The sequence below is a fragment of the Ruditapes philippinarum genome, unplaced genomic scaffold, assembly GCF_026571515.1.
Source record: "Ruditapes philippinarum isolate M1 unplaced genomic scaffold, ASM2657151v2 ctg2137_1_1_1_1, whole genome shotgun sequence".
Classification (NCBI taxonomy): Eukaryota; Metazoa; Mollusca; class Bivalvia; order Venerida; family Veneridae; genus Ruditapes; species Ruditapes philippinarum.
The window spans coordinates 98,742-115,738 of record NW_026852674.1 but is presented as its reverse complement, the minus strand read 5'-3'; the positions used below and the strand labels follow the sequence as shown (position 1 = coordinate 115,738).

Genomic DNA, 16,997 nt, shown 5'->3' with positions numbered 1-16,997 from the left:
TCCCCTAGATTAAGTTACCTTTTCTAATTCGTGAGGTGAGGCTTTCAAAAGCTGGTCTCCATTTCGGCACCATCGTCTTAACTCTGCTAAATACATGTTGAGTCCAATTTCATTGAACCATGACACAATACGATCCCTGTCCCAGCGGGCAAATGGCACACTCAAATCACTGTAATAATGAGAAATGTCAAAGAATTCATGTCCCTCAACTTATAAATTGCTTGATTGAAGCTTCTTAGTAATATGTACCTCAGAAAAGAAGGTGAAAATCTTTACCTCAGAAAAAAGGTGAAAATCTGTACCTCAGAAAAGGAGGTGTGAAAATCTATACCTCAGAAAAGGAGGTGTTGTACCTCAGAAAAGGAGGTGAAAATCTGTACCTCAGAAAAGGAGGTGTGAAAACTTTTACCTAAGAAAAGGAGGTGTGAAAAACTGTACCTCAGAAAAGGAGGTGTGAAAATCTGTACCTCAAAAAAGGAGGTGAAAATCTACACCTCAGAAAATGAGGTGAAAATCTGTACCTCAGAAAAGGAGGTGAAAATCTGTACCTCAGAAAATGAGCTGAAAATCTGTACCTCAGAAAAGGAGGTAAAATCTGTACCTCAGAAAAGGAGGTGTGAAAACTTTTACCTAAGAAAAGGAGGTGTGAAAATCTATACCTCAGAAAAGGAGGTGTGAAAACTTTTACCTAAGAAAAGGAGGTGTGAAAAACTATACCTCAGAAAAGGAGGTGTGAAAATCTGTACCTCAAAAAAGGAGGTGAAAATCTGTACCTCAGAAAAGGAGGTGAAAATCTGTACCTCAGAAAAGGAGATGAAAATCTGTACCTCAGAAAAGGAAGTGAAAATCTGTACCTCAGAAAAGGAGGTGTGAAAACTTTTACCTCAGAAAAGGAAGTGAAAATCTGTACTTCAGAAAAGGAGGTGTGAAAACTTTCACCTAAGAAAAGGAGGTGTGAAAATCTATACCTCAGAAAAGGAGTTGTGAAAATCTATATGTGAGAAAAGGAGGTGTGAAAATCTATACCTCAGAAAAGGAGGTGAAAATCTGTACCTCAGAAAATGAGGTGTGAAAATCTATACCTCAGAAAAGGAGGTGAAAATCTGTACCTAAGAAAATGAGGTGAAAATCTATACCTCAGAAAAGGAGGTAAAATTCTGTATCTCAGAAAAGGAGGTAAAAAACAAATTTGGTATATTCAGTTATTACACAGCCTACAAAATATCAGCTGTATTGAGCAAAAATAGCTCGAGAAAAAGAAGTCCTTTTGAGATATAACAACATTAAAATTCATTATTCCATCACTTGGACATTTATTTGCAAGAATTACAAAAGATGCTTTTCATACAGAAATTTTCTCCCCTGGTCGCCATTTTAAGGGTTATTCGCAATATATCATATGCTGAAGATAAGATAAAAATTTCACATAATTCTATCATCTTCATGATAACTGATTAAAGTATTTACATATTGGAGCTTTTATAATATTTAACTGTTGGAGGAAAACTTCAGGTGCCCCTTTATGCATTATTTCAGGCACAAGCATTATTTCAGACATGAGCATTATTTCAGATTTGAGCATTATTTCAGATTTGAGCATCATTTCAGATTTGAGCATCATTTCAGATTTGAGCATTATTTCAGACACAAGCATTATTTCAGACACAAGCATTATTTCAGACACAAGCATTTTTTCAGAAGCAAGCATTATTTCAGACACAAGCATTTTTTCAGACACAAGCATTATTTCAGACAAAAGCATTTTTTCAGACACAAGCAGGCACCTGATTAGAAGAACCAACACTTAGCTCTAGCATCTTCACATGAAAGTATATGGCGGGATTTTAACCCACAGTGGTAAGAGGCTAAATGGGTTGAAGACCTTAACCACTCAGCCATGGTTGGGACTCTTGTGAACCATTCAGGTGGCAATGGTAAATGGACCAATCATAAACACAAACAGTGTAACCAGTTTTATACCTGGCATGATTTTTTGCCATGGTTTCGGACATCAGAAAATCATTTGAGCCGTGTCACGACAAAACCAACATAGTGGGTTTGCGACCAGCATGCAAGCATCCGCGCAGTCTGATCAGGATCCATGCTGTTCGCTTACAAACCCTATAACAAGTAGAGAAACTGATAGCGAACAGCATGGATCCTGATCAGACTGCGCGGATGCGCAGGCTGGTCTGGATCCATGCTGATCGCAAAACCATTATGTTGGTTTTGTCGCGACACGGCTCAGTCTTTATAATAAACTTACTGCTCTCTCTTTACATCCTTGGACCAGCCAAGTCGTGCTGTAGCGGTTGCCCGTATACCACCACGTCTAAACTCTTCCGTTCTCTCACGCTCATGGAAGTCTTGCGAACCACTCCGTTTTAACCTAAAACCCCAACATGTTTGTTTTTTTCTTATAACTTGTTTAGCTATTATTTTCCACATTACTTGCAAATTACTTGTTTCTATTATGTATAATAGTAAAGTGAACCATTCATTTCCTGATTTTCTATTTTGAGAAGCAAACGTCACTGTCGCGCTATAAATAGCTCTCAGGACGCTGTGTTGAAAAAGGCTTTACAGTGATATGATGCATTTTTCCAAGATAAAGTTACTGATATACTTAGTTTGAAACAACATAGAATTACTATTTTCTTACAAAATATAAAAGTTGAAAGCCGCTTTAAGTAGAAATTCATTATCCTTGGAAGTAAGTCTGAAATGGATATTTATTAAAATTTTGGATTCAAGAAAATAAATAAGTGACTGAAGGGTAGACAGAAAGAAGTAAGGAGCATCAACAAGCCAGAGACTAAATACATCTCAGAGCATTAAAATATGTTTTTTGTTACCTGCCAAAGAACCTTAAGAAACCTTTTTTCTTCTTCACCTCTGGATGATACGAGCCCGCCGAGTTTCCGACGTAATTTGGATCTTCATCGTCTGTAACAGCTTCTGCTTGAGCTGTATGAATAGTAACAGATCTATTTTTAAACATTATGTCATACAATCTATATAGTAACCAATCTTATGATATTCATAGACTGGTTTTCACTGAAGACTTACATGTATAGGAGAGAAGTGAACACCCAGAGAAGAGAAACACAGTTTTAGAATTGTACAAACATGCTTAAATTGGGCTATAACAATCAAGTATACATGCAAAGGGGGAGTTGTACAGCAAAGTGCAACCTCTGTGATTTTGCTTGATTAAGTCAACTTTATTAACCATTAACATGCTGAATATTTTAAATGGACTTGTCCCATTTCCATTTTTTGGGACTGTCCATTATCAATTTTAGGGATATCAATTTGAATATGTAAAGTTTGTCAGCCAACAGTATAGAGCCTGGTCAGACTGCACGGATGTGCAGGCTGGCCTGGCTCTATGCTGGTGGCAAAGGCTTAAAGCTTTCGGTTCCAGCATTTTAAGGGTTAACAAAAAACTAAGGACTGTACCACAAAAAACAAAGTATTACTAGATTATGCACCAGTACTTAAAAGTTTTTCCGAAATTCAGTAACAAAATGTAGGTACTGGCAGCTTTAATATTTGCTGGATTCACATCTAATTACAAGCATCCAATGATTTTTATAGTATTTTGTTTCATTAGAGTTTTTTTTGTTTAAATGGATATAAAATTTTGTAATAAATGAAAACTTGCTTCAATGAAGGAAATTATAAAAATCACAGAGGTTGTACATTATAAAGTGATCTCAAAATGCACAAAGTGATTTTTTTCTCTAAACTGTTTAATGTTTATCTTCTCTGGGTGTCAAGACACATGTACCATAATTGCACAAAAGCAGCTTGCGTGTCTTATCTAAAAGCTTCATATGCGTTAACCGCAAACTATTATTCCAGGAGTTTTTATTACAACATTATCTTCAACTTTGGGTTTTCCAGACAATTAAGTTGTTATAATGTTGAATAGACATACTCGGATAATCAAGAATATTTGGGTTTTTTCTAAGCTAATTTGAGGGTACGTACAAACTTTTACAGTTATAACATGGTTAATGTATCAAAAATAAACACAACACGTTTGCCACGGTTTGTGTTGTGTTGGTCACCCCTATTGTGAATGGTTTTGCACCATGAAGCTATAGCATTAAAAGTTTGAAACCCTTGATGGGAAAAACCCCAAGTTTCCCGAAAACCAGACGACATCTATGATCTATTTGAACACTAAGTCTTGTTTTACTAGTGCAACAATACTGCATTTATTAAAGCAGGAAAGAGAAATTTAAGCAGGGTCAAGCAAGTGGTATGAAAACCTCTGCCTATCCTTTTTTTCCCAGTTTAAAACATAAAACTGGTATTTCTAACACTTCAGAAAATGCAGCTAGATTTGGGTAAATATTTTGCAACACAAAAATGTCTAAGGAAATTCCACCTACTGTCTTGTACATTGTACAAACCCATTGGCTGACATATGAAACTGTTCCCAAATGTCAGCCAATCAGAACACATGTAACATGGAATAGGAAATTTAAAGCTCTGCAGCCTGGTTTGAAAATTCACAAAGCAAATTTACCTTTTGTCTAGATTAATAATACATACCTTTATGGCTGAAAAAAGAATGCATTATTTAATTTACCATACCAGTCAGTTAGACAAACTCTCATTTAAAATTCAAGTTTTGATTTGTTGCAGTTACGCTCATACAGTAATAGTGATATGAACTCTTTTTATGTAATTATTTACGAATGACATTCTAGCTCTATTTTTTCCTGGTTGCTATGCTGATTTCATCATTTGGTCATATCTCAGAGCAGTCAATCCACCTAATTTGCTATGCTGGATAACTAACCAGTAAATACTATTTTCCCACAAGTGATTTTATCCCATTTCATTTCTGAACCGGAAGTGAGTGAAATTGCATTAGGAACAATGTCCGGTATCAAATGTAACAGAGAAACCACGCCTTGCCCGAGGATCGAACTATCGTACAAGTACTTATTTCTGCTGGGTTAATATTCTACGATTTTTGTTAAAATAGGGGGTTTTAAATTTCTGACTATGTCTCTTATTTCTGCAGTGTCATCATTCTCGCATTGTTACGTTTTATTTCTGCGTTTTAATTTAGATTAACCAATACAAACAGAAAATATTGAAAAGCTTGACTGACTGGTATGGTAGTATGGAAGGATCCAGATTAAAAATCAGGATACATAAATGCTTATATGATGTTATAGCAGAATATATGATGTTATATGATCAGCCACAGAGAGTTTTTATGCTTTCGAGAATAAACGCAGAGTAAAGTTATTGTGTTACAAGAATATACAATAATAGAAGCTGTATTGAAATTGCAAAGCTTCAGAATAAGTATGTTATAAATATGAGATTTTTTTTTTTTAACCATAATTTCTATTTGACATAAAATGTACAAATTTTGAATTTCAATCAAAAGTATTAACTATATCCATCATTATACACGTAAGTTTAAACAAGAGACCAGTCTGACAACTCAAGCACATCATTGGTTAATTCTGGAAGCTATTTTGTAATTCACCAATGAAAAGTGTCTGATTTATCAGACTGGTCTCCATTCCATAAATAGATATAATGAACCCAAAGTATTTAAAACATTCTGGATCCTTCCGTGTTGTATAATATCATATACAATACATTAGCAATAAGGTTTAAAAAGGCTTCATATTTCAATATAAACATATTCATATATTATAATATGTGATTCCTATATTTTTAGCAGGGAACCAGTTCAAAATGCACAATTGCCATTAAATCTGTGTTCTGAGTCAACCAATCAAATGCTAGAACTTGAGACTGGTCCCACTGCTATCATATTATAATTACGCTTGATGCCGGGTACAAAACTAACATATACAACTACAATGTACGCCATCATAAATATATATAACGCCATCATAAATATAATTATATAACATCTTTGATGGTATTTCATAGGATAGTATAGATACTTCTTTTTCTTTCATTATATGTTAAACAAAATCTGATTTTGTTAAGACAGTTTCTAGATATTTCACAGTGATATTTTTTTCTTCACTTTCCAAAAAAGTTTCATAGAAACACATTTATCTTTTTCACTCTTTCAAATTGTCAACAGAAATCAATCTATTTTAAAGAAAAAATCTTGTTTTTTAACAAGTTTCAAACACATTTCTTTTCAGTATATTCTCTAGATTTTTTAGGTGTTTTTTCTCCCAAATATTATAACTCCCATGTAATCTACATGTAGGAGCTATCTTCTTTTTCTCTAAAACAAGGTAAAAATTTTCGTTTATCTTCCATTTTCCTGCTGATTGAAAAACCTAACAGGAAATAAACATGTATCTATGTAATCAAAACTTTTCTACCTTCAAAAAAGAAGAGTTTATTATCATTACTTTTCTAACCTCAAAAAAGAAGAGTTTATCCACAAGAGTATTAAGTTAAAATACGTTTTTTGTACCACTCACTGTGAAATATCTAAATATTCAATCTAAAATTTCTAGCATCTAAGTTCAGTGGATGCAAGATGCACACAAATTTCAGGCATGAAAACTCATTCTCAATCATTCCAACTTCAACGATACACATTTCAAATAAATCCCTGACTTTGGCGTTCTTCTATCTTATCTGATGAAACTTATATCAGTGGGATTTACAAAATTAATACCTGAAAAACAACATGTTCCAAAATTCTATTTATTAATAATCTACTTTAAATCAGTAGCTAAAATGGGGAGAAAATGCACTTCTTTTGCTGCAATGGGATAATTTATCAAATTTTCATTACAAAAATATCTCAAGATTTATCTATATATCTCCAAGTTTTGCTTTTCTCTTGTAACATTTTACAAAAACTTGGATGTCATTCAAAAAAACACTGCTCTTTCTACACTCCCATCCCTCTCTTTCCATCCCTGTTCCCATATAAACTTGTTAAACGAATGGACATCTCCAGGGGTTTAACCATATCGACGAATTATAAACAATTTTTGGTTAACTGGTATAGTAACTTGATACATTTCTCTTACCAAATTTTACATCTACTACAGAAACACCTAACCATTGCCCCTTGTGATGTAACGATATTACAAATTTACCAAAATTCCAATTAAATAGTGACCACACGCTAATACAGAGTTAAACATGACATCTAGCACTAGCAAATAACTAAGCAGGAAGAAATAAAGAATTCTCAGAAAAAAAAAAAAAAAAAAAAGAAGAAACCTCATAGCCAATTTAAATCACCAAACAAAAAGATGTTGACCCACTTTTTTTTTTTTTCACAACTAAATACGCATAAACAAAAAGGTTGAATACTGATTATAGGAAAACGTAAAATTCGTTAGTGGACCAAGACACCGATCGTGTTAGTTTTCAGAGGTTACGTCAGTTATATACTGGTAACGGATATATAGAACACATGCTGCGAAACGCATTCTTAAACAGTATGCAGCAGGCATAAACTGTTTTATTCCGTCACCTAAATTGGGGGCCGAGCAACTGCGTTTCGTGGATTTAATTCGTAGAAGGGCTCTCCCAAAGGACGGGAAACCGCGTGATCTGCGGTGTTCACGATCATCTTCCCTATTTTTGACAATCATTTCCTTGGGTAACGTACCATAACTACCATTCCGCTTCACGACGTCCGTATGTCTTTTATTAGCGGGAGGCGTCTGCAATTTAAATTAAAGTGATCATTTTGTACATATTATATAATAAGGCGTCTGCAATACAGATAAATGCAATCATGTCATATACATGCATAAAGTAATGAATGTTAACTCTTAAACTATATATCAGCAACAGCTTCGACCCATGCGACCAGTGCAGACCCAGATCAGCAAGCACATCCATGCCGTCTGATCATGGTCTGCATCGTTTGCTATCCAATCATACTTGTTTTTGAAAAGTTCTCTAAAAATGATGGTTTAAACGATATAAAAGTCCATTTAAGATGCTTAACATGGTAAGGGTTAAATAGAAAGATCTATCCAATTGATTGAATGTTATTCTGTAACAGTATTATTTCATCAGAATATTTTAACATAACAGTTTAGTTTCTTTTTTCAACTGCAATAATAGTTAAAATTGGTCTGCTTCAACTAAATGTATGACTATGACATGATAATGCTTTTAACTTTATCTTTCAATCATAATTTTATCATTCATTATATTCTTTTTAAAACCTAAACTTAATCTTTACATTGATACCTTAATCCATACCTTCCATCTTTAACCTTTTAAAGATTTATAAATAGCTATAAAGTAAATCTACCTAGGGGGCATAATCATTAAAAGATAAATCACAAATATACAGTCAAACTTTGTTCGCCGAACAGAAGCACTAACAAACAATTACTGTATTTATCATTCGACTGATGCAAGCTAGAAAACTTCAAGGCATATAAACAACGTTTTAATAGTTCAACCTCAGATGGCTCGAACTACCGATCTCTCAAACAAATTTGCACAGGCCCTCCGAGCTCGAGCGAACAAAGTTTGACTGTACATGTATATATAACTTAAGATGAATTTTACATTTCTCATTTTCACCGCTCAAGACCGTTGAACACTGTAGATTTGATTCAAAAATTAAAAGAACTGAGATAACATTTTTTTTTATTATATATATACTTTATGAGTATCTCCCAAAGGAATGAGAAATTAAATACTTTAAAGAACACCAAGAATGAAAACAATCATTTTATCTTATGCCATTTTCTATTGTTTTCCACTTTACTATTCACAAATGTTACCAATTTTCCCAGTTATAGGTTTTTCCAGTTTACTAGTCAGATTTTAACCTATTTATTACTCAGATGTTACCAATTTTTCCATTTTACCTTTTAAATGTTTCAAGTTTTTCCATTTATAAGTTTTCTAGTGTACTAGTCAGATTTTACCCATTTACTAGACAGATGTTATCAATTTTTCCATTTTACTATTCAGATGGGACCATTTTTTCCATTTATAGGTTTTTCCAGTTTACTAGTCAAATTTCAGCTGTTTACTACTATTCAGAGATATTATCAATTTTTCCAGTTTACCTGTCAGAATAATAAGAAGTAGATATTTGACAATGCTGGATCATATTTTCACTATTTTGTTTTTGCTTTTCAAACCGTAAGCACTTTATATAAAGGTATTAACCATTATAATGCAGACACTAAAAGTAAAAAGTCTTATTAACAGTACATAACCACACAAGTCGGTGCATTCCCACTGTGTACAAAGTTCTATACTGCTGACTGTTGTATTTTATTTTTCTGACACCAAAATCCCTAAACTTTTCTGATAGGACAATTCCAAATTTAAAGTAAGGGGATGTCAATTATACAAATTCAGCAGGGGATGTAGTTTTAATAGTGTACCTTGTGATTATTTTTGGTAATTTCCTCAGCACTATTAGATCTTTGTATTCGTCGTGTAGGTTTCACTGAGGCTATTGTGGAAGGTGGCGAGGTCAAATTACTTCGAGGCTCACTAAATGAATTCACTGAAAATAAACAAGAACATTGTTTTTATATTATCTATACTGTAATAGCTGCCAATGAAGAAAGAACTATTTGGAAATACAGTGCAACTTCTTCATAGACACCCTCTATAAAGCAATTACCTCTCTAAAACTGCCCCCTATAAAGCAATTACCTCTTAAAACCTGCCCTTTATAAAACAATAACCTTTTAATAATGCCCTGTATAAAGCAATTACCTCTTAAAACCTGCCTTCAATGAAGTAATTACCTTTTAATACTGCCCTGTATAAAGCAATTACCTCTTAAAGCTGCCCTCTATAAAACAATTACCTCTTAAAACTGCCCTCTATAAAACAATTACCCATTAAACTGCCCTCTATAAAACAATTACCTCTTAAAACTGCCCTCTATAAAACAATTACCTCTTAAAACCTGCCTTCTATGAAGAAATTATCTTTTAATACTGCCCTGTATAAAGCAATTACCTCTTTAAAACCACCCTCTTTAAAGCAATTACCTCTTCAAAACCACCCTCTATAAAGCCTTTATCTCTTTTAAGCCACCCTATATATAGCAATTACCTCTCTAAACAGATTCACTTATTTCAATAGCCAGACTCCACAATAATTATATGTAACTTTTTTAAAGCAACACATGTAGGCAACAACCAAATTTTCTGTCTCCCAAAGAGTATTGCTCTACAGAGGTGATACTGTACATAACAAATGGAAATAGCCTGTCAGTAACAAAACAAAAACTGGACTTTTTATATTAACAACTATAACCCAAATGTACCTTAATGATTATTATCTCTTTCTTAAATCAATATGCTTTGAGACTTTTAATATGCTTTTACAAGTAATCCATTTTCAAAGGTTAATTAACCAGTAAACACCTGTTAACCATCATGAAATATGGTACCAGATTTTAGATAAATGTAGTCAAAAGGAGTTAAATATTTTATAATGGGAAGTTTATTGGTAACCCAGTGGTGTACAGAAAGATAACAAAATAGTTCATTATGTGAGATATGCTGATAATTTTCTAGAATAAAGTACAGAAAATGTTTTCCATTCCAATCTGGACTATTTATTAAACACTACCCTGTAATATGTTAATGCCACTAGTATAAAGCCAGGCCAGCTACATCCCTGCAGCCTGACAAGGTTCTATACTTCAGGCTACTATATTTTACTTTTTTTTTACCTAGAAATCCCTTCAACTAAAAATGAACTGTTCCAACCTCACAACTCGTCAAGTCCATTACACGTATCCAGTGGTGCGAGCGAGGCTTACGTAAGTAACAATTGTGAATAAACAATTACCTATATTATCCTGAATTAATTATATTTTCTTCAAAACCAGTTCATCAGAAAAAGATTTACTCTCCCCTATTATCTATTCCATCAATGAATAGTTTCATTAAGCATGCCCACAGGAAAACAACAACAACAACAGAATTCCCATGTGTAGTAATTATCTATGCTCGTTAAAGTTATGTCAAATCAATGAGTATTAATCATCACAGAAAATTTGGTTATATCTTTCTTTATGTATATCAACATGGCAATATATTTTTTTTTAACCTGACTAATATGTTTTGAAATGTTTTTCTTCCAAAAATTTTGGCTTCCTCACTTGTAACAATTTTGTGAAAATATTTAGCATTATTCTTTTCACAGCTTGTACAAGCTAATATTTATTACTGTGGTATTGTAAAATATGTGAACCAATATCTAAGAAAGTAGAAATATACTCCCCCCCCCCCCCCTCCAATTTTAGCATATTTTTATGAAAATTCCAAACATGGGAGAAAAGAATTTATTAAAATTAGTGTTCAGTATAGACTCTGGCAACAACCTTGACTTTCTTTCTTTCTAAATTTTGATTTGGTTTTACATCAAACCAACACAGTCTAGGTCATATGGCCACATTCCAGCTTTACTGGAGGAGGAAGACCTCAGGGGCCCCTAACTGCATTATTTCAGGCAGGAACGAGCATCTCTAGTAAGAACCACTGATGTTCTGTATGCTTGCTTGATAGCTTCCTTACCTAAAAGAATCTTCAGTCCACCAACAGTTGTCAAAGAAGCAAGTGGTTTGAGGTAAACAACCTTAACCCCTCTGCTATGAGAGCTATTGCATCAGCGTTAACCAGCCAGCCATTTATGTGCATTAAAGTTAAAGAGGTTAACCAGTCAGCCATTTAAGTGCATTAAAGGTGTTAACCACTAGGCCATTTATGTGTATCAAAGTTAAAGGTGGTTACCAATAAGCCATTTATGTGCATTAAAGTTACAGGGGTTAACCACTCCACCAATTATGTACATTAAAGTTACACAGTTAACCACTTGTCCATTTATGTGCATTGAAGTTCAAGGCTTTAATCACTTGGTCATTTATGTGCATTAAAGTTAAAGGTGTCAACCACTCGGCCATTTATGTGCATCAAAGCTACAGGGGTTAACCACATAGCCATTTATGTGCAATAAAGTTAAAGGCGTTAACCACTCGGCCATTTATGTGCATTAAAGCTACAGGGGTTAACCACACGGCCATTTATATGCATTAAAGTGAAAGCTATTTATATGGGGCCATTTATGTGCAAGTTTAAAGTAAACGGTGTTAGCCACTAGGCAAATTATTTGCATTAAAGTTGTTAACCAGTGAGCCATTTAAGTGCATTCAAGTTACAGGGCATTAACAACTCGGACATTTATGTGCATTAAAGTTAAATGGCAATCACTCGGCCATTTATGTGCATTTAAGTCAAAGGTGTTAACCAGTGGGCCATTTATGTGCACTTAAGTTGCAGGCGTTAACCACTTGGCCATTTATGTGCATTAAAGTTTAAGGCATTAAACACTCAGCCATTTATGTGCATTAAAATTACAGGGCATTAACCATGTGGCTATTTATATGCATTCTTGTCTAAATAATGTAGAGAGAAGTAAATATTACTGACCTGGTGTACTGGTCGCACTAGGTGAGATACTGTAGTTTGTTAAAACTCTGGGATCATCCATCTGTCATAAAAATAAGTAATAAAGATTTAAAATTTGAGTTTCTATAAATAAACATTATGATTTCTTAAATAATTTACATTTTTACTTTTTAATTAACATTATTTTTTTAAAATAATTTCCTTTTTTTCAATCGAAAGATTATAAATAATGTTGTTTTTTTTGCTCTTGCTCTTTTTTATATTTTGAAATGGTTTTATACTTATTTGTACAAAGTTTGTTGTTCTATTCAAAAACTAGTAAGATTATCCATTTATTCACATATTATGGTTACACAAAATGTTTTTTTTTTAATATATATTTAACACTAGACGCTTTTTTGTTTCTTTGTTTTGTTGGGTTTAAGTAGAAACAACACTTTAAAGGTCATATGGGGACTCCATGTTTTACCAGAGGTAGACCGAAGTTCCATTAAGCTATCCATGGTGGGATTCGAACCAACAATGGTATGGGGAAAGTGGTTCAAAGTTTACCACTGACGCCACCTAAGGCTTAAACATCAATGGGTTAAATATTTTATAAACCTGATAAGGTCCGGTATCAGTGGGTCTGGTGATATCGTTGGTAACCGACGGCGTTGTGGAACTCGTCGAGCTTGTATCATCTTCAGTCCCGCCAAGAATCTCATCTAACACTGAAATTATAAAACATAAAAACTTAAACTTAGAGTGCAAAACCTCCATAGCAAGCACCAGTTTGTCAGGTTGGGTGTGTTTTAAGTCAAATTACCACTGTAAAGGGCATATGGAAACTTTCCAGCGTTACTGGTGGAGAAAGACCTGTGGTGTCCATTTAGTGCATTACTGTATATAAAGGTGCGAGCAAACTCCGGAGTAGAACAACTGATGTGTAAGTAACCCTGGGAGAGAGGGCCATGAGAAATGAAATTTGCTCCTGGTCAGTGTTTAATGCAGGGACAATACCCCCACCCCCACTCTTTAGTGCTTATCAGTATAGCCTAAAGAATCTTGAAAACATAATTTGACACAAAGTTTTCTGTGAAACTGCATCATCTTACAATTTTAAAGACAATTCTGATCTTATGTTGAACCCAACCCCTCTTCAGGCTCAAAATAAGTTAACTGACCAATTAAAGCACATCATGAAGAAAAAAAAAACACACACCAGAATTTGGCATTCCTTCTGCATCCAATGTTTTATGCCATAATTTCTTTGAATTATATGTAATTGGTCTGCATTTCTGCATCATTTGATGAAATTTCTTGCATAAAACAGGTGTCTGTTCTTTGTTTTTAAGATCGTTAAAATCAAATTAGTTCAGTCTTTTTATCTAACACCTGACTGATCCCAAAATGAATTTGAGGATTTACATAAGATGAGAAAATATAATTAATTGAATTTGTTAGGTCTATTTCTCTCATAGAATATACCAACATGAAAATTGCCAAAAAAAATTATAGTGATTATATAACCTTGAAATGCTTTGAACAGATTTATACCAGAAACAACCCTTAAAGGGACTCCACTGAGTTTTCTTTTTTTACATGACCGGACTGGAAATATTTTCTCCAAGATTTATGTTCCATTTGATGTAGGTCTAGACCAATAACTTGTGTACAATATATCAGATTCTCCAATTCTGTTTTTTTTGGGGTTTTTTCCGGAACTTTTTTAATTGTGAAATATGACCCAAAATTGAAAAGTGTTGCACTGCTTTTTATGCACATCGGGACAAGAATAGCGCAGAGAAAATGATTTTCAATTCATTTCTGAGTATTTCTTGGTCATTTTTTGCATATCTGTCTGTTTGCCTGTCTAAATGCCTTAATTGATCTATGTATGAAATTCAAAAATTGTTTTTTTCTAAGTCTAATGGACCTCAGTGGTGTTCTTTTAATCTCTCATTTAAATCCTCTAGCAGAAAAATAATGGGATTAATTCTAAAATTTACCAAAGGATTGGTCATTGATTCCCTCACTTTTAAGTGTTGAAAATCCAGTACCGCTCAATCCAGGTCTAGAGGACATGAGGGATGTCACACTTTTCCATTATCCCTCATGTACAGACTCAATCAAACCAAGTCTGCAATTTTCCATGTAATTTTGTTGTAGATTAATACTGCCAAGGGATCAGTCTTTCTCCAGATTTTGAAATAAGGCCAGCATTTTAATATTGACTTTTGGGTAAGCGATAACAGACAGACCAGCAAAACATTTAATGAACTTAAAGTGCAACTTACTTTTCCGCCCTTGTGCTTGAGCCACCAACTCTTCAATTTTCTTGTAACGTCGTAAAATTCTCCTTAACTCCTCCAGTCTCTTGTCCTGCACAAAAAAAACATTAACAAACTTAAAACTGTTCTTTACTTAAGAAACAATATGAGCCCCGCCATGACAAAACCAACATAATGGGTTTGCGACCAGCATGGATCCAGACCAGCCTGCGCATCCGCACATTCTGGTCAGTTTGTTTGTTTTACACCTTTTTCTAACAGTATTTCTGATCAGGATCCATGCTGTTCACTATTAGTTTCTTTACTTGTTATAGGGTCTGTAAGCGAACAGCATGGTTCCTGATCAGACTACGCGGATGCGCAGGCTGGTCTGGATCCATGCTGGTCGCAAACACACATATATCCCAAACAGTGATTTTATCGCTCAATAAAACCACCGTTTAAGAGTTGGGATGCCAGGAATGATGCGCATCCTAACTACAAACATTTTATCAAGCGATAAAATCACCGTTTAGAATAATTATATTATTTCTATTATAACTCGACATCAATGGTATTAAATTAAATTGCCCCTTATTTGCTTCCGTACTTATTTTCATTTTTAAATGGTTACGAGACAGGCATAATGATTACATCACAAGGCTGCACAAGCATTAATCTAAGGCTACAAAAATAATGCAAGTTGTGATGTGTTTTTTGGTCTTTTTTTTTTTTTTTGTCATTTTAGTAAATCCAATATTCTAAAAAAAGTGTTCTTAAAATATGTTACCTTTTCAGCATTTGAGGTCATTAAGGCATCTACAGCTTTCTTTAATCTCTCCACTTCATATTCTGAAATATAGAAACCAGTATTTCAACTTGCTTTCATCACTCCCAATTTCTTCATTTAAAACTAAACCTTAACACAAATTTTCTACTTTCAATTTTTTTTTATCGTTATTAAAATTTTTTCAGACTAACTGTATTGCTTTCTCCCCAAAAAATTCTGACATCAGCCAATATTGTAGCAAATCGCTGGTCAATTAAGGAACGTTGTTTTTCAAAAATCTTGTAACAATCACTAATGCTTTATCGCCATGCACTAAATTCGGGTTACTGTTAAATATTATTGAATACAAATATTGTGGAAAAAAAAATCGTTCAGGAAATGACAGATTTATTAGATATTGGCCAATGTAAGATTTTTTTCAGGCACGAAAGCATTGCAGTAAGACTACCTTAACATTACTGTTTACCAAAATAACAGTGCTTTTTATCATAATACAAGGGCAAGCCAAACTAGGTTTATTTGTTTGTTTGGTTTTCAAATTTCTATAAGATTAAGGTCCAAAATCAATTGTCATGGAGAAATTTGTGCCTAGCCAAAGATTCAAACCAAGGACCAAAGGGTTACGAATCCAATGTTCTCCCAGCAGGTGCACTTGTATTAAGGTCCAGAGGTAAATCTTAATCAAATGGACATTGTAATACATAATTATAAGCATTTATCTGGAGCTTTCAAGTCTAATTTTTCAATTGACAGCTACTTTTTGATATGATCATAATGGGCCTTGGCAAGTTTTTGATATGATCAAGATAGGCCTTGGCAAGTTTTTGATATGATCAGGATGGGCCATTCCAAGTTTTTGATATGATCAAGATGGGCCTTGGCAAGTTTTTGATATGATCAAGATGGGCCTTGGCAAGTTCTTGATATGACCATAATGGGCCTTGGCAAGTTCTTGATATGATCAAGATGGGCCTTGGCAAGTTCTTGATATGATCAGGATGGGCCATTCCAAGTTTTTGATATGATCAAGATGGGCCTTGGCAAGTTTTTGATATGATCAAGATGGGCCTTGGCAAGTTTTTGATATGATCAAGATGGGCCTTGGCAAGTTTTTGATATGATCAAGATGGGCCTTGGCAAGTTCTTGATATGATCATAATGGGCCTTGGCAAGTTCTTGATATGATCATAATGGGCCTTGGCAAGTTCTTGATATGATCAGGATGGGCCTTTCCAAGTTTTTGATATGATCAAGATGGGCCTTGGCAAGTTTTTTATATGGACAAGATGGGCCTTGGCAAGTTTTTTATATGGACAAGAATAGCTTCTGCAAGTTTTTGATATGATCAATAAGGGCACTATAGAATGACTTCTGTACACTCCTTTTCAAGCAATAAATTTGGAATGAATTGGCTTTTCAGTGCAAAGAATAACAGACCCATTTAATGGGTAAAGGACAAAAAATTTAACTTTTTTATGCTTTTTTCTTAAAGAATCCTTTATCCTCATGATAATTACAGCTGAGAATGTTCTGTTCCGTTATTTACATTGAAAA

At 34.0% G+C, this 16,997-nt stretch overlaps 1 protein-coding gene across 8 annotated transcripts in view; it reads right to left on the bottom strand.

Moving 5' to 3' along the window:
• LOC132720681 (liprin-beta-1-like) overlaps positions 1-16,997 on the bottom strand; it is a 97,912-nt gene that overhangs the window by 19,196 nt on the left and 61,719 nt on the right. For 7 of the 8 annotated variants that reach the window (XM_060704874.1, XM_060704866.1, XM_060704889.1 and 4 more), the window contains 9 exons: positions 15,444-15,505; positions 14,681-14,765; positions 13,005-13,114; positions 12,423-12,483; positions 9,354-9,478; positions 7,463-7,655; positions 2,856-2,967; positions 2,267-2,389; positions 19-169 (listed from right to left, as the gene is read on the bottom strand). In XM_060704874.1, coding sequence (XP_060560857.1) covers positions 19-169; positions 2,267-2,389; positions 2,856-2,967; positions 7,463-7,655; positions 9,354-9,478; positions 12,423-12,483; positions 13,005-13,114; positions 14,681-14,765; positions 15,444-15,505 — 1,022 coding nt within the window. The remainder of the gene's footprint in view (positions 1-18; positions 170-2,266; positions 2,390-2,855; positions 2,968-7,462; positions 7,656-9,353; positions 9,479-12,422; positions 12,484-13,004; positions 13,115-14,680; positions 14,766-15,443; positions 15,506-16,997) is intronic. The other variant, XM_060704895.1, reaches the window with a different exon arrangement.